Source organism: Podospora anserina, chromosome 1, assembly GCF_000226545.1.
Source record: "Podospora anserina S mat+ genomic DNA chromosome 1, supercontig 2".
Lineage (NCBI taxonomy): Eukaryota > Fungi > Ascomycota > Sordariomycetes > Sordariales > Podosporaceae > Podospora > Podospora anserina.
The window spans coordinates 1172035-1196423 of NW_001914855.1; the positions used below are offsets into that span (position 1 = coordinate 1172035).

The following is a 24389-nucleotide window of genomic DNA, read 5'->3' on the forward strand; positions in this document are numbered from 1 at the left end:
TTATGGGCATCTGGGAGTGTGAAATATGACCAGTCAGACTTCTCGGGATTCGTGGAGGAGACGATGGGAGTTCACACACACCGACCGGAAAGGGGGATGGGTGCATGACCAGGCTCGATTGGGGTGAGCAGTGTGCGGTGCCGAATCTTGAATCAGGAAGTTGGCGCATGAAGAGAGATGGGGACGGGAGGCAAAATCTGAAGACTGGGGGAAAGGGGAACGATGCAAAGAAGCATGCACGACGACGAGTTTGGGAGATGCGAGGCGACGGATTCTGTCAGGAAACAACATGAGATGGATGAGGGGATAGGAGCACGCCCCCCTCGGGTCCTTGGAGATGAGGCATGATGAGCTCGAGCGTGCACCCCGCATGCAGCTCTTTCGTTGCCCAAAACCCAGATGGGAGAGAGCTGGGTCTTGCGGGCGAACCAGATCCCATATCCCGACTCGAGGGTGGCTGGCGACATGGCCCAACACGGGAGGATGATGCAGCGAACCGAGGGGGGATACCTATGTATGGAGTAATTCTTGTTCCTGTTTCTCGTTTTCTTTTTGCGGCTGGTTTTGAGAGAAGAACAGGTAGGCAGAGTTGAATGTTTACCTGACTGAGAAGCATGAGGTAGTAGCATGACAGGCTGCAGGGTTAAAACAATAGAAGTGTTTCCTTTGTCTGTTCTGAATGTGTCAAGAGCTGCTCAATATCCCCCAAAACGCACAACCCGGTCCCCGCAGAGCGGCCACTCAGTGCGCATCCCGCTCTCTCCCGCCCCGCCCCATCCTTCCCACCCCCCACCCCACCCCACCCCACTGGTTGTGTGTTGTTTTAACAGCAACCCAACTGGCCAGGGGAGACAGGGCCCCGGCACCTGCAACCTGAACCTGAACCTGAACCTCACTCAACTCAGTTCGCTCACAACTCACACGCGGCACCTCACTTTACAACGAACCACCTCACATTTTGGTGGGAAACGCCCTCAGACAGCCGAGGACGCCATCGACGACTTGATCGACGCACACATGCAGCTGCCACACGTCCCAGGGTTCCAATCGAAGCCAGCAGAAGCACTCAACGCCCGCCACCTCGGTGAGCGTGAATCTTGAGGCTAGGGTCCTGGGTCTGCCGCTGGACCCGCCCATCCTCCCAGTTGGCCGAAAAAGCAACAAGACACTTGCAGCAGCAAAAGTGAGAAAAGTGAGAAAGTGAGATCAGAAAAGACAAAGAAACGACACGGCAGAAGCAAAGGCAGCTGCTGGCGTCTGTCCGATGCACCCCAGGTGACCAAGCCTTGCTCCCAACCCTCAAAACCCAAGACGGCGCGCCATCCACTCTGGCAGCCATGCGGCCACGAAAATCCATTTTGGGCATTGCTTCCTCACCTACCCAACCCCGCAGGCTTGGGAGTCTCATCAACCAGACCTTTGTCTCTCTTGCCCAGTCCACCGAGCCTTTCCAGGCCACTATTGCTTTTCCATCAACCAGTCACTATACCTCCCGCCCAGAGTTGACCACCACATACGCCCCTGACGAGGCAGACGACGAGGGAGAGGACTCGTCCTATGACTTGGACGAGGAAGACGACGGGGACGGAATCTATCTTGATGAGGAAGACGACGACGAAGACGACAACAACGGGGACCACAGCTCGGACAACTACCTGGACGAGAACCTATGTTATAACGACCCATATAACTTTCCTGTTCATAACCACCCACCACGGCCTTCAGACGTCCCACCCCATCCCGACCTGTATCTGTCCGAAGAGAGTGACTTCTCGGATGGTGCTGGAACCCCGTTGGTGAATCACTATTCAGACGTCCTAAACCTGCTCTCTCACGACATGGATATTGAAAGCGCGAGCGATACCGACGCTGGGATCGAGTATTCGAGCCATGAAGAAGATGACGGGCTGGACAACAGCCCGCCTGGTTCCATCAGCGGTCCCGAGCCATCACTCCAGAGTGGCGATGATGTCTTTTATGACGGCCAGCCACCAGTAGAAACAACGATGGTTGATTACATGAGTGTGGCTACATTCCATCCAATACCTCCACCAGCTCCCAACCCACCCATGATGCACCATGCGATGACAACTTGGTTCGAGGGTGACCACCCTGTTGCTCTCTCGAATCCCAACTCAGGGACCTTGAGGCCCAGCAATTACGGCCTGGCTGATTTTTTGCACAACTGGACACGACAGAGCAACATGCTGCAAGGCTTGGTCCGCGGGCGAGCTCCATGGCCAGACAAAATCAAAGAATTTGTCTCCGCCGAGCCGACAGGTGTCAAGCGCGATGATCTTCAGGGCGATATTTGCGACTTTCAGGGTGTCGACTGGGACGATATGGGGGTGCTGAGAAAAGAAGCACGGGAACGCCGACTGCTCACTTACAACAACTATGTTAACATACCAGGCTCAGACAAGTGGACTGTGAGTACCCCATTTCCGCCGCTTCGTATTGATGATGAACTCCAAACTTACCTGGTGACCACAGCCCGATCTGCCTGATGTTATGCTCCCACAAAGGGAAAGCTTCTTTCGGTTCCGCCGGATGAATATCAGGCGTAATGTGAACTTGGCCCACTTTCAGCTTCGCTATCTGTTAGGAAGCACTTCGCGTTCACGGGTCTTTTATCCTAGCATCAACTCCATACAGCAACTAAATCCCATCTCGGGCGAAGCCTGCCCGATTGTGAAACTGAGCGACACCGCCGGATCACAGATATCAACCCTCATCGCCGACCATGGCGTCCTGGTGGCGGGTAGCTTTATTGGAGAGTATACCATCCGCCATCTCGATTCGAATGAGCCCGAGAGCAAGGCCTGCCACACCGGAACTATCACCACCCATCTCAGTGGTATCACGAACCATGTCCAGGTCCACCAGGCGCGGTCATCCTCGTCGCCGTTGGCAGCTTTCGCCTCAAATGACATGGTGTTCCGGACGCTGGACATCGCCACTGAGACTTGGCTCTCTTGCGAGAACTTTGATTTCCCGTTGAACTGCACAGCGCTGTCACCAGACAAGCGGTTGCGTGTCATGGTGGGCGACACGCTAAACGTGACCATCACAGCGGCTGAATCAACACTTCCAGACGGCAAACCAGAGGTCCTCCGTGAACTTTCGGGCCACCACGATTTCGGCTTCGCCTGTGACTGGGCGGACGACGGCTGGACCATCGCCACGGCGTTCCAAGACAAGTCTGTCAAGATATGGGATGCCAGGTACTTGACCGACAGCTCAGGCGCCTCGGTTCCCCTCTGTACGATTCGAATGCAGATGGCCGGGGCGAGAAACTTGAGATTCTCGCCAGTGGGAAGCGGCAAGAGAGTCCTCGTGGCGGCCGAGGAAGCCGACTTTATCAACATCATCGATGCCCAGACGTTCCGCTCCAAGCAGACGTTGGATGTGTTTAGCGAAATCGGCGGTGTAACTTTTGCAAACGGCGGTCAGGATCTAATGGTCTTGTGCTGTGACCGTGATCGTGGAGGGTTGCTGCAACTGGAACGGTGTGGGCTTGGAGACGAGTCAGTCTTCCAGGCGGAGGACGACAACGGTAAGCCAGTCCGTCTTGGAGAGCACCCTCTCCGGCATCACAGAGGCGGTAGCTATGACTGGCCCGAGTCCGTGTTCACAGAAGACAGAAGAAGGAAAGAGAGCTCGACGAAGAGGTACAGGAAGGCGGCGGCGCAGTTCGATATCGAACCGTTCTGATTATAATGTTGGCCCTGCCTTTGTTGGTTTAGAGACGGACTCATTTTGCATGATTCAAGTGGGCGACTGAAGGAAATAGCTTTTGGTGGAATGATACCTTGGACATTGACGGACGGTTGGCTGAGGACCTCGGCATTTTCACATATACGTTTTTTGGGGGGGTTTCTTTTTGGATGTTATGCTTCTTCCTGTTTGTTATTGATGGGAAGAAATGAGAGGGGGTATGACGCAACGAAGTTCCATGTCGATGCTGTCTGAGCGTTCGGGGATCATTGAGCATGTGAGTGTTGAGCGGAAATCATCGATGGTTTTGGACGTGTAACGATAACAAGCCACCGTATCATGTGAGAAGGCGGTTGGGGGACTGAGGAAGCTGTGAGGAGTGAAGGCTAAGGCATAACATACTATACTATGCATCTGTACTTTTCACTTTTATCTTTCTATATTCCCACCGTTTCATTTTCTGTTGGCTTCACCATTCATCGGGCAATACCCCGTTTCTCTTTACTCAGTCTCACTCACACCTTTCTTCGGATACGTTTAAAGAGCAATACATATCAAGCGGCTGGTTCGCCGAGCAGTGTAACAGAGCAACGCATGGGGTTCATCAGACATGAGAAAAAGTGATAGGATACGATGTACAAGTCTGTGGTCTTGTTCATATGCAAATGCCCCCTATAGCAAGATTACAAAGAGATGTCTCTCAGACGAGAATGGAAAAGAAAACCCAACGACCACCACTGACCGAACCCTCTCATGAAACCAACAACGGCAATAAACTAATAGGAAAAAAACATGCTATATATGATTTCAACCAACTCCCTCCCAAATTCAAACGCCGCGCTCGTGATAATCTATACCCGAATGCCCATTTTTCTCCATTTCGAAACGAAACAACAACCCCTATTATCACCCCCTTGATACTACACCAACTGCTGCTGTTGTTACACATACCTCAACTTCTTCGTCACCACCGCCGCCACCAACGACCCCAACGCCCCCAAAAACATCGTCACGGCAATCGCGTTCGGCCCCGTCGGATCGGCCGTCTCGCTAGGGTGCGCCTCGTGCGCCAGCTCGGGGCTCTTCCCCGGCTCCAGCATCGCAAACACCATCCCGCTCATCAGCGTGCTAAGAAACTGGGGAATCGTGACATAAATGTTTAAGATACCGAAATAAACCCCGCTCAGGCCGCCAGATGAAGAACTACTCTCCTCGTCCGGCTTGCCCATCTCCAGCACCGAGACGTCCCGCATCTCAATATTTCTTGCTGTGGGGTCTGGCTGTCCGCTGAGTTTATTTACTTCGATTCCGAGAAAGGTCGTCGGCGCCCACCCGGCCACGCTCCAGGGGATGCCGCAGAGGGCGACGATCGCCGTGGCGAAGCGGAACGAGGTCGCGAACGGGGTGATAAACATTGCGCAGGCGAACATGATGTTCCCCGCGATCCAGGCGGTCAAGAGGTCGGGTTTGTACTTGTTGAAGGTGTTGATCAGGGGGGCAATGCTGGCCGGGGGCCGGTGGGTGAAGCTCTTGTCTTCGGGGGCTTGGATCAGCACCGGCAGGACCCAGGCGCTGATGAAGGAGACGGTCGAGTACACCGTCAGGGCTGTGCTGCCGATGCGGCCCATGTCGCCGAGGGCGTCGTCAGAGTTGCGGGCGTCGGCCGAGACGTCGTAGCGGAAGTACGTCTCGCCTACCCAGGTGCTGCTGTAGACGATGAAGGGGAACCAGCCGATCCAGGACCAGAAGACGGCGTTGCAGATGGCTTGGATGCGCGGTGGGAGGGTGAGGACTGTGGACCAGATCTGGCGGACGACTTTGAAGCGCACGTCGGTTTGGCGGGGGTCGTGGCGGACCGAGAGGAGGATTCGTTCGGTGACTGCCCAGCATGTTATGAAGGCGGTGGCGAGCATGCCCAGGGCGGCGATGACGGTGAGCTGTTTGAACTGGGTGTCTCCGAGTGTTGGTCCGAAGATACCGACCAGGTCGATTGCGCCCATGGCATAACCAATAATATGGCCAAGGGAACCCATTCGACTTGCTAAACAACGTTTTGTGTTAGTATCTGGGTGAGTTTTGCGCTTGGTGATGTTCAGGCTTACCCCAGGCAGCACCGGTTTGCTGTTTGGATATTGGGAGTGTGTCTACCACTAAACTCCTGCCGCAAGACATGACGGCATTAATGGAGAAATCAACCGAGTACAACGAAAGGACCGCAAGCACAATGGTCATCAGTTGTGCAGTGTCCTTGTCACTAATGAAGAAATCCACAATCTCCTTGGTGAAGCCCAGCGCAAGTAAACTGCCGGACACGATGAAAGACCCTATAACGATGATGGGCCGCCGCCTCCCCCATTTCGACGTCGATTCATCAGCTACAACACCGATAATGGGCTGAACTATCAGCCCCGATAATGGCCCCGCGACCCAAACCAGAGATGTCTGCCCCTTTGATAGTCCGAGTGAGAGGAGGTATGGGGTACAATCTGTGCAAGAAGGCTGTCAGTACGCCATTGAATGAAAACTTATATGGGTATATCTTACAAGTCATTTCCACTCCCCATGTGAAGCTATATGTAAACCGTTGGTCAGCAATTCAACTCTCCCCCAGAGGTGGATAGACCATCTACTAACGTGATGCCAATGGATACGCATGTCAATAAGAACATGCGCATCGTCTCGGTGCTCCCCTTCACGCTCGGTTTCCCACTCCATGTCGACATGTTCGGGTCGGATTTCACGACGTAATGTAGTGTGGTCCCCTATCCCAACGCCCCACGTTGGCAGCCACAAACGGTCGGCGGCGTTGTGGAATCGTCGCGCCGGCGTGCGCTATCCCTGCGCTCGTCGCCTGGCAAGAATTGGATGCGATTAACGAATATGCTGTTCGAGAAAGGCGCCCTGTGTTAGCATTCTTTGTCCGCTTAACCTAAGACCTCGGGGGTTCGGTCGTGTTTGCGCCGAAGCAACGAGGCGGTGTCTATCTTCCCGAGACCACGATAGGATTATCTCTCACCATCTAGCATCAATCAAGCCTCGCAAATTTGCGCGAGCTTGAAAGAAAAGGGCTCGGTATCTATTCGCACTCGGATCAAGGTCGCACAATGTGTCTCGTTTCGGGCTGGCACAGTTGCAATTCGCGGGCAATGGCTCCGTGGGTTGGTGGATGGTCAACTTTCGCGGCGCATACGGTAAGAATTAAAGCAATAGTGAGAGTGAATGGGCAAGAAGAATTATGTCTGAGACAAGAGCAAAGAGAGAAGCAAAAGACTTGGAGCCGAGATGTGTCGTTATCTTTTTGCTGTTGCTCTCTCCAGTTGGATCGCATCCACGCCGTGCGCCAAGAAGGGCAGAGCTGTGTAACACTGGCCCTTGACTAAGACAAACCACCCAAAATAGGGGGGAGGTGACGTACCAAAGCCCGAGCGGACAGGGGTCTTATAGGGCAGCTCTTGGCTATCGTTTCAATCCTCATCTTATCGCATCTTGAACTTAGGTAAACTTACATAAGAAATGCGACAGTGAAGAACATTGTGAATCTAGAACGACCGCTAGCGCATGTTGGACGACATGCAGCGATCTGGCTTCAACTATTGCTCTGCTCGCTACTACTATTATATTTGTATGAAGTAGCTGTCGTGAGACGTTACTAGCCAACAGAGACTTGACCTGCGACCAGATGACGTTGCGCCAACTCCTAGCCTTCTACTCAGCCGTGATAGTCCACAACGGCGGAAACTCAATTCTTACACAGATATAAGATGTTGGCATATCGTTGCCTACCGGTACCAAACGCTTTCCCAATGTGAAACCCCAAAGCCGATGCCGTGGTGGATGCTCTTCGGTGGATGCCGCCCCCCACGGGAGGGTCGGGTTCAGGGCTGGCACGGAGCTACCCCACCATTCCTGACGAGGGGCACCAGTAACGGCGCTCCGATTCAGGAACGTGGATTTGGGTGGTGGGAGGAGAAAAATCAGGCCGGTGACTCGACCAACAGATATGGGGACTCATTGCGGACCCAAACATGCCGCACTAGAACATAGAAGTACAGAACAGCCCAATCAGTACATCCCAGTCCATCTCTCTATTCCTAGGTGTGTGTGTCAGTGTTGTGCGTTTTGCGCGTTCCCCGTCCTAGTCATTCTGGCTTCTCGATATTTCACCCCGCCATTACCACTGTCCCTGTCGTGTGTCTAGACTCCCTTCCCCAATCTTCTGCAGCACCCTTCTCCATACATGAGAACCTCATTGACTGACCCATACTCAAAGGTGAACGTCTTCTCCTGCAGTCTGCCGCTGTACACCCCGCGCAATCCCACGTTGAAGTTACCCTGGACCCCCCCCCAGGCCGGCCGTTACCCTCTCTTCCTGTTTGGTAAACCACCCTACCCTTCCCTCTCCAGCGCATATTAGGAGCCACGTCCCCAGTCAGTATGGATTTGGTAAACAGGTTGGTTTTTCCTTCCCCTCCATCCCCTCTGCTTTGTGCTGTCCTGTCTGGTTTGGTTTGCGCCAGTTTCTTCCCCATATATATCATGCCTCCACCAGAGCTGATCAGTCTCAACAGCCTAGAAGGCCGTCTGCTCTTCGCAGTTCCTAAGAGTACGCGCCTCCCTTCTCCCCTCCTCTAACCTCCCACCCATATTGACACCTCCGAAAAGAAGGTCGTCTCCTCCAAGCAGCCCTCAACCTCCTCGAAGGCGCCGACATCCAGTTCAAGCGCGAGAGCCGCCTCGACATCGCCCTCGTCAAGAACCTCCCCATCGCCCTCGTCTTCCTCCCCGCGGCCGACATCCCCACCTTCGTCGGCGAGGGCCGCGTCGACCTCGGCATCACGGGCTATGACCAGGTCCAGGAGCACGACGCCGGCGTCCGCGCCATCGCGCGCGCCCGCCGCATGAGCAACGAGTGGTCCCCCAAGGACGAGAAGCCCCGGGGCTGCGACACCATCCTCGACCTCGGGTTCGGCTCCTGCAAGCTCCAGATACAGGTCCCGGCCAAGGGGGAGTACCAGACGGGCAAGGACCTGATCGGGAAGAACATCGGCACCAGCTTTGTCCACCTCGCGTCCGAGTACTTTGCCAGGTTGGAGCTCGAGCAGGAGGGCATCAAGGTCGACAGCACGGCCAGCTATGCCGGGAGGAAACTCAGGACGAAGATTATTGAGTTGAGCGGGAGTGTCGAGGCGGCGTGCGCGTTGGGTGTGGCGGATGGTATTGTTGATCTTGTCGGTATGCTTCTTTTCTCTCCCATGTTTATTCTTCCCCTTACTAACCCCATCAAAAGAATCCGGCGAAACAATGAAAGCCGCCGGTCTCAAAGCCATCGAAACCGTGGTCGAAACCTCGGCCATCCTCATCAAGTCAAAGGCCCCCTCCAACCCAGCCATGGTCGACCTCATCGCCGCCCGCATCAACGGCGTCATCACGGCCCAAAAGTACGTCCTCTGCCAGTACAACGTCCCCCGCGCCCAGCTCGTCGACGCGACAAAGGTCACCCCCGGCAAGCGCGCCCCCACCGTCACCTCCCTCGAGGAGGACGGCTGGGTCGCCGTCAGCGCTATGGTCGAGAAGAAGCGGATCGCGCCTGTTATGGACGACCTCACCAAGGTTGGCGCGACGGATATTCTTGTTTTGGACATTCACAACACCCGTGGGAGCTGAGTGTGACGATGGAGGCAGAAAAAGGACTGTCAGAAAAGGGGGTCGGGGTTTGGGATACTTAAAAAATTGATACCTGTAAAAGTTTTTCTGATCTTGGTGAGATCTTTGCAATGTTGGGTGTAAAAACTCTTTGGATTTTGTGAAGGCTATCCACCTATACATGTATGGGTCTTCTGATACCCCCGACTAGCGACCGTTTGGCAGTCTCGTAGAGAGTCCGTTACCCCTGAATAAAGTCATGACTTGGATAGAGAAAAAGGAATGATACGCGGTATGGAACGCAATTACAAACAGATACAATTTCAGTCTTGCGAAATCCTCAGGTCCAGTTGCCGAAAGAGAGAATGGGGGATATATCAAGGAAAATAACACGACCCCCTCACAAACGCCATTGTTTCTTTCCCATAAAAGACCAAAAAGACCACACACCAAGGAAAATCAGAACCATTTCTTCCTCATTCATCAAGATCCCCACTACTGCGATAAGCAGCAGATCTTTCCGTCTCTCCTATCTTAACTCGCCAGAGTCCTAACTCGGAATAAGGCCCCCCAAAACAAAAGAAACATTAACAGTTTGTGGCAAAATAAATACAAATGAAAAAATATACGGGCGAAAGAAGAATAGAAAAGAAAGATCAGTAGATCGGCCTTCCCGGTCCCTCCTCCCAGTTCCTGTGCGGCACAACCTCTTGCTCATCCTCATCCTTTACGCCAGGACCCCACGACACTCTCATGCTTTTTCTTCCCGACCTCCTCGCCGAACCCTCACCGTTGGCGATCCTGCTTGGCCCAATCCACTCCCAGGCACGACCGACTTCACCATTGTGACTCTCCCTCTGCCCGGTCCGAACATTGGCGTTTTGCTCAACCAGAGCACGAACCCGAGTCCACAGGCGCTCCCGGTCAGCCAGGCTGTGCATCGAGCGAAGCAGATCGTCCCTAAGGTTTGGCAAGAAAAGGAAGGCGTCCTCCTTCTCATCCTCAAAAGCGAGTTCCTTCTGATTGGCGAGGCGATCAAGGACAACGTCAACCAGGGCCGGCACCCGCGCTGCCAGAGCGCGGTTCTTCTGGAAGCGGCGACGCCCATAAAGAATCGACAGTAGCGACATGATTAGTCCACCAATAGAGAGTCGATGTCTTGCCAGTCCGAGCTTCGCCGACCGCTGGATGGCGCACGTGAGCGGAAGGCCAGCGAGAGAGGTGGACGATAGGCTGGTGGTAGGAAAGCCTCCGGCACTTCCGGTTCTACAGGTCCAGCCACGGGTCTGGTTAGTCAAGATGTGTCAGATACCAAGAAATATGAGCACGACAGCCGCAGAACAAGAGGGACTCCATGCTGGTTGTACAGGGGCCGGGCAAAACTTACACATTTTCATCGCTGTGGACTTCCACTTCACCCCGAGACTTGACCTCTCCAATCGCGGCAATCCAAAGGTCGTCAAACTCATCAGCGGCCATTCTCTTGCTCCGCTTTTGGCTAAGAATTTGTTTAAGCTCCGCTTCGTCGATCGACGGGCTGTCCAATGGCTGCCCCTCTGGCTCGAGAGGTTCACCGCACTCGTACTTGGCCCTTCGATCCCGCAGCTCCTCGACAGCCTTGTCTGCAACAGCCTGAACACGGCGAACCTTCTCTCCATCTGGCTCACAAGTGGGAGGCAGTGGGATGACTCCGCCGAGGGAAAGCGGATGAGGCTTCAGGAGAAAGTCGGGCTCACAGCGAGCAGTGAAGTCCTCGTAGCAGTAGGCGTGTGGAGGGCAAGGCTCGCATTGGGCTTCAATATAGGTGAAGACCCACTCAGGAACCTGAATATCCTCGATATCGAAACGGGAGGCAACCTCTGACGCCCACTCTGGGATCCGAATAGTCGACGGAATAAGTTCGGTAGGCTCCCGGCCCAAGCCACAGTATCCCACCGCAACCTTCTCTTGCCTGTACCAAGCAGCATAGGCGACAAGGAGTGTCGTAAATAGAACCCAGAATGGTGTCGACAAGCTCGACTTCTTCTTGAGAGGAGGCGGCTGCCGAGCAAGAGCGAGCTGAGGATTGGCAGCCTCCTCCTGCATGAGAGCCAACTGTTCATCAGGAGTGAACTCCTCCCCAGCTTCCATCTCTGGTGTCTGAGCCCTGTAGTTGGCAGCAGGGATCTCAAACGTTCGGCTGATTGTAGATGGTGCGGGAGTGCCCCCAAACACGGGGCCGTCCGTCTGACGGCGAGAGGTCGAAGGCGTGACGAATTGCTGTCTCCTCACAGAGTCAAACCCTGACGTCTTGCGACGATGCGAGGGCGTCTTGATCGCTGTTGCGGGAGTGTTCGCCCCACTCTGGAACGGGTTATCACTGCTGAACACGCTCTCTGTCTCTGGCGTACGCTTGAAAAAGTTATCGCGCTGATCCGGCTCTGCCTTGGGTGTCTTGAAAGGAGTTTCGCGGGTAATGGTCCGAGGTGGCTCAGGCTCGGCGGCAGTCTCGGCGTCGGAAAACGATGGTGGTTGCGCGCTGACGGAGCGCGATGTCCTCTTCCGAGGGCTGCTGGCCCGGTTTCGCGCAGGCGTCACCACAGGAAGGTGCTCTGGGTCTTCCGACTCGCGCTTGATCCTCGTAGGCTTCCTTGGCGACCTTGACCGACGCGACACCGAGGCCGGAGGTGGTGGCAGGTCCTCGTAGTCGTTGCCGAAATCAGTGCTGCTCGTGTGTTCGGAATCAGCGTCGACAATACCGCGGCTCATCCGCTTGACACGAGCGCGCGCAGCAAGAATCTTCTTGGACTGCGGAAGCACCTGATCGACAAAGAGCTCGATCAGGTCTGACTTCTTTGCGGTCGATGGATATTGAACATTATAAGTGACCAGAATTGACCGCAGTCGCGGCACCGTCAACGACTTTGGATCGAAGTCCGGCTGCAGGTAGTCGACACTCTCAGTGTCGGACATGGCGGCGGTCGTCTCGTAGGGCGGTGTGGTTGTAGATGGCGGTAATAGCAAGTTCAAATTTAAAAGAAGGGTTGGGAAAGGGAAAGGCGAAGAAGTTGCGACCAGATAGGGAGAAGCTTATCGGCGGGTGCCTTGAGCTGCCTGCGCTTTGTCAGTTGCCGGAGAGCTGCTGCGACAGGTTGGTATGATTCTGTCAATGACGATGCATGCGGCCGATATACAGGCAGAACCTGGAGTCGCGGAGCAAGCGAAGAGTTCCAGAAAACTGAGACACGAGGTGCTTCCCTTCTCTGGACAGATATGAATGAAACGAAGCGGGGGATAAGGAGAAAAAAAGTTCACAGCTTCTGTTGATGTTGCGAAGTGGGCTCGACGCATCAGTACACAAAATACAAGGATGACGAAAGTGGAGTGCCAAGTTTTGGTTGTCGGTGGCAACAGCTGGTGCTTTCACGTGGGGCAAAATCTGGGGTCAGCCACGTGTGGCTTAGCATCATCACTCGCCACTCTTGACATCGACAAGATGGTTCTGAATAGCTTCACTTTGCTCAAATGTGCAATATTGGTCAGATTTCCGGGATATTTTTGATTTTTCTACTTTTGAGGTACCTTCACCTAGCTTTATGAGACAAGAAACCAATTAAAATACTGATACCGCCTTCCAACATAATTAACATAACAACCCTAACCCCGAAAATATGCCCCTGAATTTCCCTTTCCATTACCACGGTTGATTCGTTCTGTTAAAGCACTTGAATTCTCTTGATCTCCCCAGTGCCCTTCTCCTTCTTCTTCTTGGGAACGACAATAAACAAGACACCGTCCTCCAGCTTTGCACTGATCCCATCCGCATCCACCTCCACATCACTGTTCTCCGTCTCCGCAGGCGGCATCTTGATCTTCTTCTCGAACAACCCAACCGTCCTCTCCGCTGTAACCAGCCCCTTCAAAAACTCCTCATCTCCAGGCCTGTAGATCACCCCACTAATCACAAGCACACCTCTCTCCTTGTCCCAATGAACACCCACATCCCGCTTCTTCGCCCCCGGAACAGCAACGTGCACAGCCCAAGCATTGTTCGAATCAAACACATCCGCCGGCGGGCTGGCAGTCTCCTCTCCCTCAAACAACACCCCCTCCTCCCCTCCATTATTCTCCCCGTTGCTCTGCCCACCAGAGAAGTACTCCCTCAGCCCCTTGGCCAAAGGGTGCTGTCCCATCACCCACCCCAAATTCCCCAGCCCCCTCACCGCACTCCCGATATCAATCTGCGGCCCAGAAGCATGTCTCGGCCCACCGAAACCACCTCCCGGTCCAAAATGCGGCGCAAAAGGAGGTCTGCCGAATTCAGCCCCAAATCCATTTGGTCCGCTGCCCCATCCCCAAGAATTGTGTCTCCCGCCCCCAAACCCACGTCCGCAGCGACCCCTTCTTCCGGGCCCACCACGGCACCGACCTCGATGGCCGGGACCGGAAGAAGCAGAGGGGATGTCCTCAGGAGGATCAGGGTGCTCCCTCTCCTTTTCTTTCTCATCCTCAAAGGTAGTCGTAGTAGGGGTGTCGATCCCGTCTCTCAAGGTCGAGGTGCTCTTCATGTCGTCATCATTCTCCGTTTCCTTCTCCCTCTCCCGAGCACGGTCGTATGCCCCCGTGAGGTCGTGCTCAGCTGCCCCGGCGGCGGCAGAGATGTCATACAGATCCTCCTCTACCTCTGGCTCACGGCGGGGATGGCTGTGGTTTCGACTGCGGGAGTGAAGACCATGGTGGCCTCCACGGCCGTGTCTACCGTGACGACCGGGATGGTGGTGATGCCCGTCGGAGTCGTCACCGGTGTCGGCACCAGAGCGAGGGCCAGGGGGCCCGCGACGGTGAGGAGGGGGAGGGTTGTGAGGAATAGCCCAGGATGGGTTGAAGTTGAAGCCTTCGGGGCCACCGCCGAAAAATCCAAAGGGCGGGAAGGGGGGTTGGGCACTTACGCCTTCGTTACCCGGGCGAGTATTGGGAGGTGAGGTAGGGCCGGTGCCGCTGGGGGTCATGGAGCGGATAAAATTCCAGAAGCCTTCAGGGCCGTAGCCGGGAGGGGGAGGGGGAGGTCGGTTTCCTGGGGGAGGACGGCGACCTTGACCTTCTGGGCCATTGAAGGACATGTTGACTGACTGTGGTAATTTTTTTCTTGATGCTAAGGTAGGTAAGTAAGCAATGGTGTGAGCGTAGGTAATAGCGAAGTGTGAAGTGATTGCAAAAATGGTATTCGACCCGACGAGAAGGGGTGTCGAGTCGAGTGTTATATACACTTAAGAGCTAGCTGTTAGCTGATTGCGTACACCCACTTACAAACCTCTCTCCCTGTCAACGCGGCAACTACCTACCTAGTCGAAAGCGATGACAAGGCTGCCCAGACCGCGTCAACGATCTCCTGTTTGCTGCTGGGTTTGTGAAACCCCTTGCGATATCTCCGAGCTGGTGGTTACAAGCTCCAAGAGAGTTGGGTAGTTCTAGGTGTGCCCCTCGAGCTCTTGTCCCATGCTAAGGAGGGGCACTAGGGGCAAAGTGAGGACGGGACAGTCATTTGCCACTTCATGATGACGACGCTCCCTTTCTTTCTCGGTCCACTTCATTGCGCAGTTGTGCAGAAAGACCCCCAGGAAAAGACCAAGCTTTCTTATCTGATTGATCATCAACACGTGGATAGCGCATACATGCTGTGGTGCTATGTCGCAATCACAAGCGCTAGTGTCAACTTATTAGAGCATAAATGCTGCGCATGTGAGCCATATTGTACTACACAAAGCGCAGCAGAAGAATGATATAGAAGTAGTATCGCCGCGCGTTTCTGTTGAAATCTCGAATCATTGTCATTGTCATTGTCATTGTCATGGTCATGGTCGTGGTTATTGCTATTCAAGATAGCCAGGTCTTGGTAGGAGAGCACCCACGCGGCCTCTAACTCACTGAATAGGGGCTCCACAAACCACCACATCACCCGCTTCGGAGAGATCAAACCGGTCTCCGAGCTCACCGACCGCCGATGCCGTCTTGCCGTCTTTTCAGCTTCCTCGGTGTTCACAGGCCGGTAGACAATGACACCGAGCCCCGACGATACAAGCCAGGTGGTAAACGAGACATAAAAACAGATAGTCAACGTTGATAGTGTATTTTCCTCGTCCTCCCGTTGGGTATCTCCTACTATGCGCCTGCTCTTGGGTTCTCAGACGAACAAGGCGTACAAACCCCCAACTTCTACACAACACATAGACATGTGTAGATTCAGTGCTGATCCTGATTGTACATATAGGTAATATAAGCAGACATGAATGCCTAAACGCCTGTCGTTGTTGAAATTCCCATTCGCTCATGTTGCAGATGTCATGCTCCCCGGCCTTTGCCCAAATTATCGCAACTTTTCCTTCCGAGATATGATCCCGCGCCCGAGTCATCAGATAATAACCGTATTGTAAAACGTATTGGATGCTGGATTAGGCACCCCCAGTCTCGGCCAGCTTCTTCTCGGCCTCTTCAGCCCGCTTATTAGCTTCCGCAACCTGCTGCTGGAGCTGCTTGATATACTCAATCGCCATCTCCACTGTGCTCGCCTTGCTATTTGGCGCACCGCCATTCCTCTCTCTTTCCTTCTCCTTCTCCTTCTCTTTATCCTTACTCTTATTATCGCTGCTGCCTTCCCCTTCACTGTCCTTTGGTGGCTTTGGCAGCAAGGTGGCAATCTCTTGTAACGCCGAGTTGATCCGATTCCGCCGACCTTGCTCGGCAATCTTGTGAGATGTCCGCTTGGACGTGAGATTGGTGGAGAGCTCGCTGGGGTATGACACACCGGGCACTGTGTTTCCCTCGAGGATCCGCTGGTAGTTGGATTTGCTGGCAAGAAGTTGTGACGCCGTCTCCTCAAGGTCTGCTCCGCCCGGCAGCAATGGTTTGATGTTGGGTGAAATCGAGATCTTGGGCCTAAGAGCCGGCGAGACAGGAATCGAGCTGACACTCCCCCGCTTTTTGCTATTTCTTGGGAGGAGCTGTGGTGTCCGCTTCGCTCCATATCCCGAACCAGGTCCCAGCTGTGGGCTTGCTGTGGCTGAGACTGTTCCCGACGGCCTTACCACAGTGGGACCCAGTGAAGGTGATGGCAAAGGTGCAAGAGATGGTGTTCTGGATGGTCCGGCATCTTGAGGGGCTTGTTTTGGTGTCGGGGTGTCGTTGGCGTGGCTGGGTGGGACATTCACGTTGGAAACGGATTCAGGCAACTCAAATAGCTCGATATTTTCGGTATCGACCACTTCATGGCTGCCAGCCCTGCTAGCTCCAGCCACGGTGGTGTGGGTGCTCGGCGAGCTGAGTTTCATCAGAGATGCTGGTGTGGCAGGTGATGCCACGCCAGGCCTGGGTGGTTGAAGAGCAATGACCGGAGCTGATCCGGTATTTTGAGGTGCAATGTAAGGAGAGGGCTTCGCAGATCGTGGTTTGGGGAGCGGGGGCGGTGGCATCTCAGTCTCGATGGGTGTCGTATGATTCAAGGCTTCTGGTGATATCGAGCCATCCTCTGAATCTGTCGGCCCGGTTGTGGTCGATGAAGATGAGTTGTGCATCATGGATGTAGGCAACGGTTGATGGTCTTGACCCTGCTCTGCATTCTCCATCAAGTCACTCAGAGCTTGTGAGTTGAGGCTTGGTGTGGTTGCCAGTCGTTTCCTGAGGGGCTTCGAAATTGGCGACTGCTTCACGCCCGCCTTTGCCCTCGCCTTGGCCGCATTCTTCCTCATTTTCTTGGCCAGGTCTCCCGGTGTGCCGATCGACATGGTCCCTCCAACGGCGTCGAGATCCATATCCGTGGGCGAGCTGGTTGTCAGGGGTCCATGTCTTTGCTCAAACATGGCCAATGGGTCTGTTTGGGCGTGCAGGGCAGGTGACGTTAGTGGGCTAAAGTAGGCCCCCGGAACAGTAAATTGGGATTCGACCGAGAAGTGGGTGTCCAAAGGCGTGACGGCGGGTGAAACCAACGGGGTGAAGGACATCTGAACGCCGTCAGCAAACCTGTTGGCTGATCCGGGATACGGACTTGAACAAACATCAGACTGGTCCTTCGCTCTCTGATACCTATAGTCTACGGCCTGCTGTGGGTGCTGCTGTTGATGTGGGTGTTGTGTTCGGTGTGGGTGCGGGTGTTGCTGCTGTGGTTCTGTGGCATTCCGCTGGGCATAGAAAGGGTTGGCAGCTGGAACCATCTCCAGACTCTGTGGTGTCGGTGGAATCATGCGGTTCTGTTGCTGATGAGCAAAGAAGGCTGCGTGTTCTTCCACCTGCCGCTGCTGAGCCTGCATCTTTTGCTGTTGAAGAAAGTGAATTTGGGCGTCAATGCTGTTCACAATCGTCTCGCTTGGTGTTGGAGGCGGCATCATGGTGGTGGGTATAGACTGGTAGGGACCCCCCGTTGTTGTGATGGCCGGCACCTGATGCTGCATCGCTGGCATCGATGGTGATAGGAGCATAGGTGCATCGCTTCCTGTCATTGGGGTGTCCAACTGCTCGCGCCCGGGAACCTGCAGCATGTGCGCGCCGGCAGAGGACTGGAAACCTTGGAAATTGTAGTCGATGCCCTCTGCCAGGTTGTTCATGTTGGTCATGTCCAGATATTGCTGAAAGTCATCTTCGGCCGTAGTGGTATGAACGCCATGGTCCCCGACAGGCCACCCAGAAGAATCCATTGCGGGTTAGGCTGTGTGTGCCACTTGTGTCTGATGATCCGTGGGTTGTGAGACACGATCTGGCGGGCGGGATATCTCAAAAGGTCAAAAAGGTGGTTGGCGGATCCGCCGCGCTTTCGTTTTTTCCAGTCTTGGCGAGTTCTATGATTCTTTCCTTGCTCCTGTGTCCCAACACGACGGACGATGCCCGACTTCTCGTTCAACTTCAAGATGGATACGACAGTGGCGTTCTAGTTGCGCGCTCAGGGGAGAGTCACCGGCTCGGGTAAAACCGTTATCGTTAAACGGCCTTGAGCTTTCGGCGGGCGGGATATCTGTATCGTTCTCGGGCGAGCGGTCACGGAACGGGAAGAGCTCAATGGGCGCGCAACAGGTGTCCTCGTCGGGGTCGGTAGAGCGCAGGGCAGCACCCGTCGCGGTTGGGTTGAGCACGGCAAAGGGTCCACGAAATTTGTCTCCTGGTGTGACTGGCTGCGACCGACGTTGAACGGCAGACATTCAAAAGGGTTGCGGCTCTGAGGTGTTCTGATAGTGGGGGGGGGCCACAGATTGAAATGGAAACCAAGTCCGCTATGGTCAGTGCGCGCTGCCCCACGATGTTTGTCTCCCACACCTCGAACCCCCCATGTCCTCTCTCCCACTTTCCCCCGCGCCAACCAGCCCCAAGCAGCGCTTCCGGAACGGCAGGTGTCGCGCTGAAAGCTCTGACGGGTATTAAGTAAGGCCCCCAAATAATCATTACCTCAACTTCCCCTCGAGAGCCTCCCGACGCCGGCCACACTCACACCTGGGACTCAACACTAAGCCGTCCTCCTATGGGGCGACAAGCCCTTGGCCATGCCCTGGAAAAATTGGTCGAGCTGATGAGGCCCATGGCAGTTTCATCGGCAAGCTACGGCAGATGATACCTCGTCCCTCGACCCGGAAAGCTTGAGCTCGAGTTGGTCAGGCACCATCTCGCTAGAGAATAGTGCTAGAGCGGTGGTTGTCAGGGTCTCGAACAATTTCGTGGGGGGTAGATAGATGGGTTAGATGTATGCCCCTCTGGATCTGGTCAATATTCTACCCGTAGGTATTCCGAGGTGGCTTTCCCTCGTGATCTGCATTGTACCACATGGTTGTGTGCCTTTTCCAGACATGTGCTCGGTAAGATTAATGTAGACATGGCTGCCGTGCATGATGGTTGAATTTGAGGAAGCGAGGGTGTTCCTGGGTGATCAAAGCTCCACCTCTTGCATGTCAACTGCAGGCGTTGAATAATGAATCCACCATCACATCGTGAAAGCCTTCAAAGAACCCCACGCTTGACAGGTTCAAAGTTGGGGGCTGGGCCAGCGGGTTTGCCATTGCGGACCTTGAAAGTCAGCTTGTCATCGGAGCGCGTCCTCCGTGAGAGGTGTTGGGGTGAACAGCTTCTTCTTCTTCTTCCTTTCTGGAAACATGTTTTTCTAGATTCGTTGACCGAAGGCCCTAACCACCCTGAATGTCGCGAGTGGCGCACCCTCTAGACGTAACGAAGGTTGCATTTCCGGCCAACAACTGTGGTTGCTTTTTCAACTCCCGCTCCAATCTCGTGGGTTTAGTGCTCTGCCATGTGTCTAAGGGTTCCGGCTTCTGCCGTAGTGCGAAAACAAGCTTTTGATGACTGATGTAAACTCAGCCTGGAAATGGGATTTGCCTTGAACGCGGGTAACAGTCAAAAAGCGGAACGCGACTGGAACTTTGTTACTAGTGAGAACTTTGGGCCTTATTACTCAGGACATACAGCCATGATATTTTTATGTGTTCTACTCAACGGCCAATTATAGACCAAAGAGCCCAGTCCTAAATACAATCCCACATAATATCCAAACATCCCTCATTCCTCTCTCCTCTGCTCTCTGCCCCCTCCACCTCACCCCCATTCAAATATCCTTCCACCCATGGCTGCCATTAGCAACCGTATTGCCCATTGAGCATGTCCAACACGATTATTGGAGAAAAAAAAGGAAGATTTTAACAAAGGTAGAAAACCAAGGAGCGCCACAGCCATGACCAGATAATCCAGTGAGACTGATGAGAGGGTAATAACTTAACAAAAAAAGGAAAACACAGTGGTATCATCGGATCTTATGAAGCGAAGACCCCTCAAAAAAGACAATATTAATGACCAAACCCGGGTCGCCAAAGCAATGCTAGCAGTGCTGGGTGAAGAAAGAGAAGAGAAAAACAAACAGCCGATTGTACAGAGCGGAAGAAAAATGCCAAAACAAAATATGCACAGTGTAAGAAAAAGTAAAAAGTCCGGTGATTTTGTGAGCCCAAAAGGAGATCTAAAGGCGAGTGTCCACGGCATCCAAGACCAGTAGATGATGGAAGGAGGCATGTCGTGGGTATCAAGCGTCATAAAGATGTTTTGGTCGGGATAGCGGTCGAGGCGCGGACGCAGAAGTGTGTTGGACTTTAGCCAAGGTTGAGCCAGCTCATATCATCGCGTACAGCAGATGGCTGCTTGCGCAGAGGCGCCGGCTCAGCAGGGGGCTTGGCTGCAGAAGCTGGAGCGAGAGCCGTGGCGTAGATGCCAGTGTTCGATGAGTTTTGTCGCTCCATGCCCCAAGGCCGGTTGTTGCTAGCAGTAGGATCCCAGGCTTCATGAACAGACTCTGGAATGCCGCTCGAATAGGCCGACATGGAGAGGTCGCTCACCGCGCTGATCGGACGCCCCCTCTCGATCTGAGCACTCATGCCTTCGTTGAACTTGGTGTTGTTATATGTGGCGATGGTGGGGCTGTGAGAGTTGACACGGCTGAATGATAGACGAGGCTCGTAAATCTGAAGGCGAGGCACAGTAACGCTGTCCTGGGTCATACGGTTCTGCTGATCACTGTACTTGGAGCTCCGCTCTGAGTGTAGGGTAGTCCGCTGCGAATTGTTCTTGGTATTCGAGTTGCTGTTGCCAAAGCCGAGCATGTTAAGCGCCGAGCCTCCAGACCAGTAGCGATTCCAACCAGAGCTTCTGCGAGTGCTTTCTCGCTTGTCCGTTGTGGTCAGGTTCCGTGGTCTTGGTTCAGCCGTCTCGGTAGTAAATGATACGCCTTTCTCGTCCCGCATGGGCTGCGGGGATGGCGCCTCGGGAAGGATGGGCTTGCTGATTGTGCTCTTGAACGCTCTGAAAACGCTGTCTCCAGAATCGCGCTTACTGCCGTTGCTGGACTTGCTGCCCTTGCGGCCTATGCCTGGTAGCCTTGGCTTACTCTCACTAGCGCGACCCATGAGGATGGCCATGGAAGAGAAGGAACTCTTGGAGCCTTGAGACTGGTGTCCCCGGAATACCCCAGCTGGACCCTGACCGAAGGCAAGGCTGTCCTTGGCGTAACCAATACCGTCCTTTTCGCTTGAAGACGCGCCGCTGGATCTTCTAATGTGGCCAGCCTCTGCATGAGCCTGCTGTCTCGTGCGTCTCTGCAGGCAGAAATAGATCAGACCCAAAATGAGCGCCAGTCCAAAGACAGACCCAAGCACAGCGCCGAGGATCATGTTGACGTTTGAACCGGAGCCACCAGCCACAGGAGCGTCTGTTTCGGTTGGGGTTGCCGTTGCCGCAGCGGCAGCATCGCTAGTAATCGTAGCCAGCGTCGAGGATGTCGACGTGGAGAGTGTCGCGGTTGTCGAGGTAGCAGTTGTCGAAGACAGCGTAGTCGATGATTCTTCATCATCCAGAGAAAGAAGTCTGACTTGACCAAGCATTTCTGTGGCATTCTGCCAAGTATTCGTCGTCGTGTCAAACATGGCTACCGGGTCCTCACTATTACCACCGGCAATCACAACCATTCCATCAATATCCTTAGCCAGGGCGAAGTTTGTTCGCGTTGTTGTTGGGGCGAGCGATGAGTTATACGCCGGCCAGTTATTCAGTGTTAATGGCTCAGATCTCCGCCTCTGCTGCCTGGCAGCACTCCGCGCCCTTCTCCTGGCGGACCTCTTGGTAACTGGTGCGGCGGCTGCTACTGGCTGTCCTGGGCCAGTGTAGAGGACAGTCCTCCTCACAATGTTCGGTGACTCGGTCATGTCGAAGGTGAGCAGGTTCTGTGACCCATCGGCGCCACCCAGAAGCACGGCCTGAACTGCTGAAGCATCTTTGAGTGGTGATGCGAGCGTTGCCCTAGAGTCTCGCCACTTCCCCTCCTGGTTATTGAAGAGATAAACCTGTTTGTTGTCGGGATTACCACCAAGCATAACAGCTTCGTGAGTAGACCAAGGCAACAGAATGGGCTTTACCGCTGGTGGCGCCCATGATTCGTGAGAACGAATAGTATGTGGTGCGGCTGCGCCGACGGTGAATGTCTGCGATGATGCTTGACCCTCTGAGCCACCACCATATACCAGAATAGAGTCTGTGCTGTTGAGGTAAACAGCGCTGTGTCCTGTCCTGCCGCTAATATCGAGGGTATCCACGGGAACGTTCTCCCATTGACCGGTCGAGAAGGTAAACTTCTGAAGCCCCAGATACTCTGGGTTGCCCCCCTTTCCTCCAACCACAAAGAACGCCGACGTCGCTGGATTTCCTGTTGTCGAGCCGACGCAAGCACCACCCGTGACCTTCTCGCCCTGAGGTAAAACCTCCCACTCGGCACCTGGTTCGAGCCTCAAAGACTGAAATGCGTCGGCCGAGTATGTGTAAAGCGTGTGGTCGAAGATGACGGAACACGCGTCATTCAAGGGTGTCTCTGGCTGAGGGAGAGACATTGTGATTGTGTACCCGTCTCGTCAGTCGCGGTGATGAGCGACCTAGAGATCAATTACTTCCTCCGAGTTGACAAACGTAAGAAAGGGTGGCGATGGTGTCCTCCGAGTTACAAGAACATGTCGAGTCCCGTCCTTTTTACTGTCGATTCGAAGGGTGTCGAGTCGTTGGGCAAACGTTCACTTTGGGGAGCAAGATGAAGTGGTTGCTCCCAAATCGAAAGAATATCAAAACCAAGGAGCCCCGGAGAAGGATTGGCACAGAGAGGCACGGTGTTTGATCCGGACTTTTCCTTGAGCTGCTGTGGTCACTGTGGCACACTCTGCACAACCAGCAACACGGAGAATAAAATGATGGTGATCTGGAAAGTTGAGGGCCGGCCCTTGCTGGGAAGCAAAAGAGGATGATCGACGGAACAAACTTGTTGCTTTGTTTCCCGACAAAACGGCGGTCGATCGTGTCAAGGAAGAAACAAACTCGTCTCCTTGGTTCCCGTCCTGAAAGGGGGCGTTCGTGTCGCAAGATGGGGCGAGGGGGGAGCGTCTGAGCGTATGTGTTGTTTCTCTCAATCAAAGCCAAGCTTTGGTGACGAGAAAAAACTGAAGTTCTGGAAAACTGTGCCGGACGAGTTTCAATTTTTCCCACTCACGATGCAATTCGCAACTCTCAAGAGGCGAGCAAAACGACAAACGACGACGACAAACACGCGAAGCGGAAAGAGGAGAGAAAGACGCGAGAAGCAAGAGACGGAGAGAGAGAGGGAGATTGGGAGACAGCCGGCCAGTGTGACCGAGACATCGGGCGAGGACCGCCAGACCGCACCACAGAGAATGAACTCGGGGAGAGTCTGACCAGGGGAATGGGAGCCGGGGGCTTGGTCGAATCAGAAATGCCAATGGAGCTGGCAGGGTGGTCCTGGACCCTCATTTGTAGCCCATCATGCGAGTGACCTCCAGTCGCATGCAACTGCAGTGGGTCAGCCATGTAGCGGGGGCTTGTGAGAGACCTTGTCCATCTTGCGCAAGGGGGAAAAGGGGCACAGGCGCAAACAGAAATTGGCCAGTGTGGTGCCTCGAGGCCTGCAAATCAACGACAAACCTCGGCTTGCCCGTCTTCGACTCTTCCATCCCAATCTTGGTGTTGCACAAAACAGCCAATCCAACCATCCCAGACCGCGAAATTGTTTTTGATGGGGGCATTGAGGATTGGATTCACCATGGTGGAGATGGTTTAAGATGATCCACTAGCACGTGTGGTTTGGCCGTTTGTTCTCCAGTTTTGTCGAACGACCGACATCGAGAGACAGAGGGAGCAGATGATCTCCGTTGAGTCGTTGACGGAGACTCTTCGTTCACTTGAGCTTGTCACCTCGTGACTGATGATTGGAGAGGCGTTCGTGTTCGTCCAGTCTTTTTCCGTGTCGGCCGCTCGGCGGGGAAATCGCTTTGGTGAACCAAGCACAAGGTGACATGGCGCTGAGGCTACCACCAAATGGCAACCCTGCACTTGAAACGCTAGCCTCCTGGCAGTTCCCCTGGCGCTAACCCCAAAACGGCTCGAGAGAAGAACGTTGAACGAACCCCACCATGCGGCCCGTGGCCTGTGGCTCCTCGGTGCTCTTCAAGAAAAAAAGAAGAAATGGA

General features: G+C 54.2%; 7 protein-coding genes across 7 annotated transcripts; 2 read left to right on the forward strand and 5 right to left on the reverse strand.

Moving 5' to 3' along the window:
- Positions 1-1337: 1337 nt before the first annotated feature.
- Positions 1338-3714, forward strand: PODANS_1_12350 (uncharacterized protein; the record flags this gene model as incomplete). The annotated part of the gene is made up of 2 exons (XM_001908869.1): positions 1338-2429; positions 2494-3714. 2 exons carry the CDS (start codon positions 1338-1340, stop codon positions 3712-3714), a joined length of 2313 nt encoding a protein of 770 aa, XP_001908904.1.
- Positions 3715-4658: 944 nt separating this feature from the next.
- On the reverse strand, positions 4659-6440 carry PODANS_1_12360 (uncharacterized protein; the record flags this gene model as incomplete). Its single annotated transcript, XM_001908870.1, has 4 exons — positions 4659-5758; positions 5820-6203; positions 6262-6287; positions 6352-6440. The coding sequence occupies 4 exons, from the start codon at positions 6438-6440 to the stop codon at positions 4659-4661; spliced, it is 1599 nt and encodes a 532-aa protein (XP_001908905.1).
- Positions 6441-8151: 1711 nt separating this feature from the next.
- On the forward strand, positions 8152-9443 carry PODANS_1_12370 (uncharacterized protein; the record flags this gene model as incomplete). Its single annotated transcript, XM_001908871.1, has 3 exons — positions 8152-8168; positions 8286-8320; positions 8380-9443. 3 exons carry the CDS (start codon positions 8152-8154, stop codon positions 9441-9443), a joined length of 1116 nt encoding a protein of 371 aa, XP_001908906.1.
- Positions 9444-10016: 573 nt separating this feature from the next.
- PODANS_1_12380 (uncharacterized protein) lies at positions 10017-12312 on the reverse strand (the record flags this gene model as incomplete). Its single annotated transcript, XM_001908872.1, has 2 exons — positions 10017-10626; positions 10748-12312. The coding sequence occupies 2 exons, from the start codon at positions 12310-12312 to the stop codon at positions 10017-10019; spliced, it is 2175 nt and encodes a 724-aa protein (XP_001908907.1).
- Positions 12313-13055: 743 nt separating this feature from the next.
- PODANS_1_12390 (uncharacterized protein) lies at positions 13056-14459 on the reverse strand (the record flags this gene model as incomplete). The annotated part of the gene is made up of 1 exon (XM_001908873.1): positions 13056-14459. One exon carries the CDS (start codon positions 14457-14459, stop codon positions 13056-13058), a length of 1404 nt encoding a protein of 467 aa, XP_001908908.1.
- Positions 14460-15788: 1329 nt separating this feature from the next.
- PODANS_1_12400 (uncharacterized protein) lies at positions 15789-18023 on the reverse strand (the record flags this gene model as incomplete). Its single annotated transcript, XM_001908874.1, has 1 exon — positions 15789-18023. One exon carries the CDS (start codon positions 18021-18023, stop codon positions 15789-15791), a length of 2235 nt encoding a protein of 744 aa, XP_001908909.1.
- A 2442-nt stretch (positions 18024-20465) lies between these two features.
- On the reverse strand, positions 20466-22748 carry PODANS_1_12410 (uncharacterized protein; the record flags this gene model as incomplete). The annotated part of the gene is made up of 1 exon (XM_001908875.1): positions 20466-22748. The coding sequence occupies one exon, from the start codon at positions 22746-22748 to the stop codon at positions 20466-20468; it is 2283 nt and encodes a 760-aa protein (XP_001908910.1).
- Between the last annotated feature and the right edge of the window lie 1641 nt (positions 22749-24389).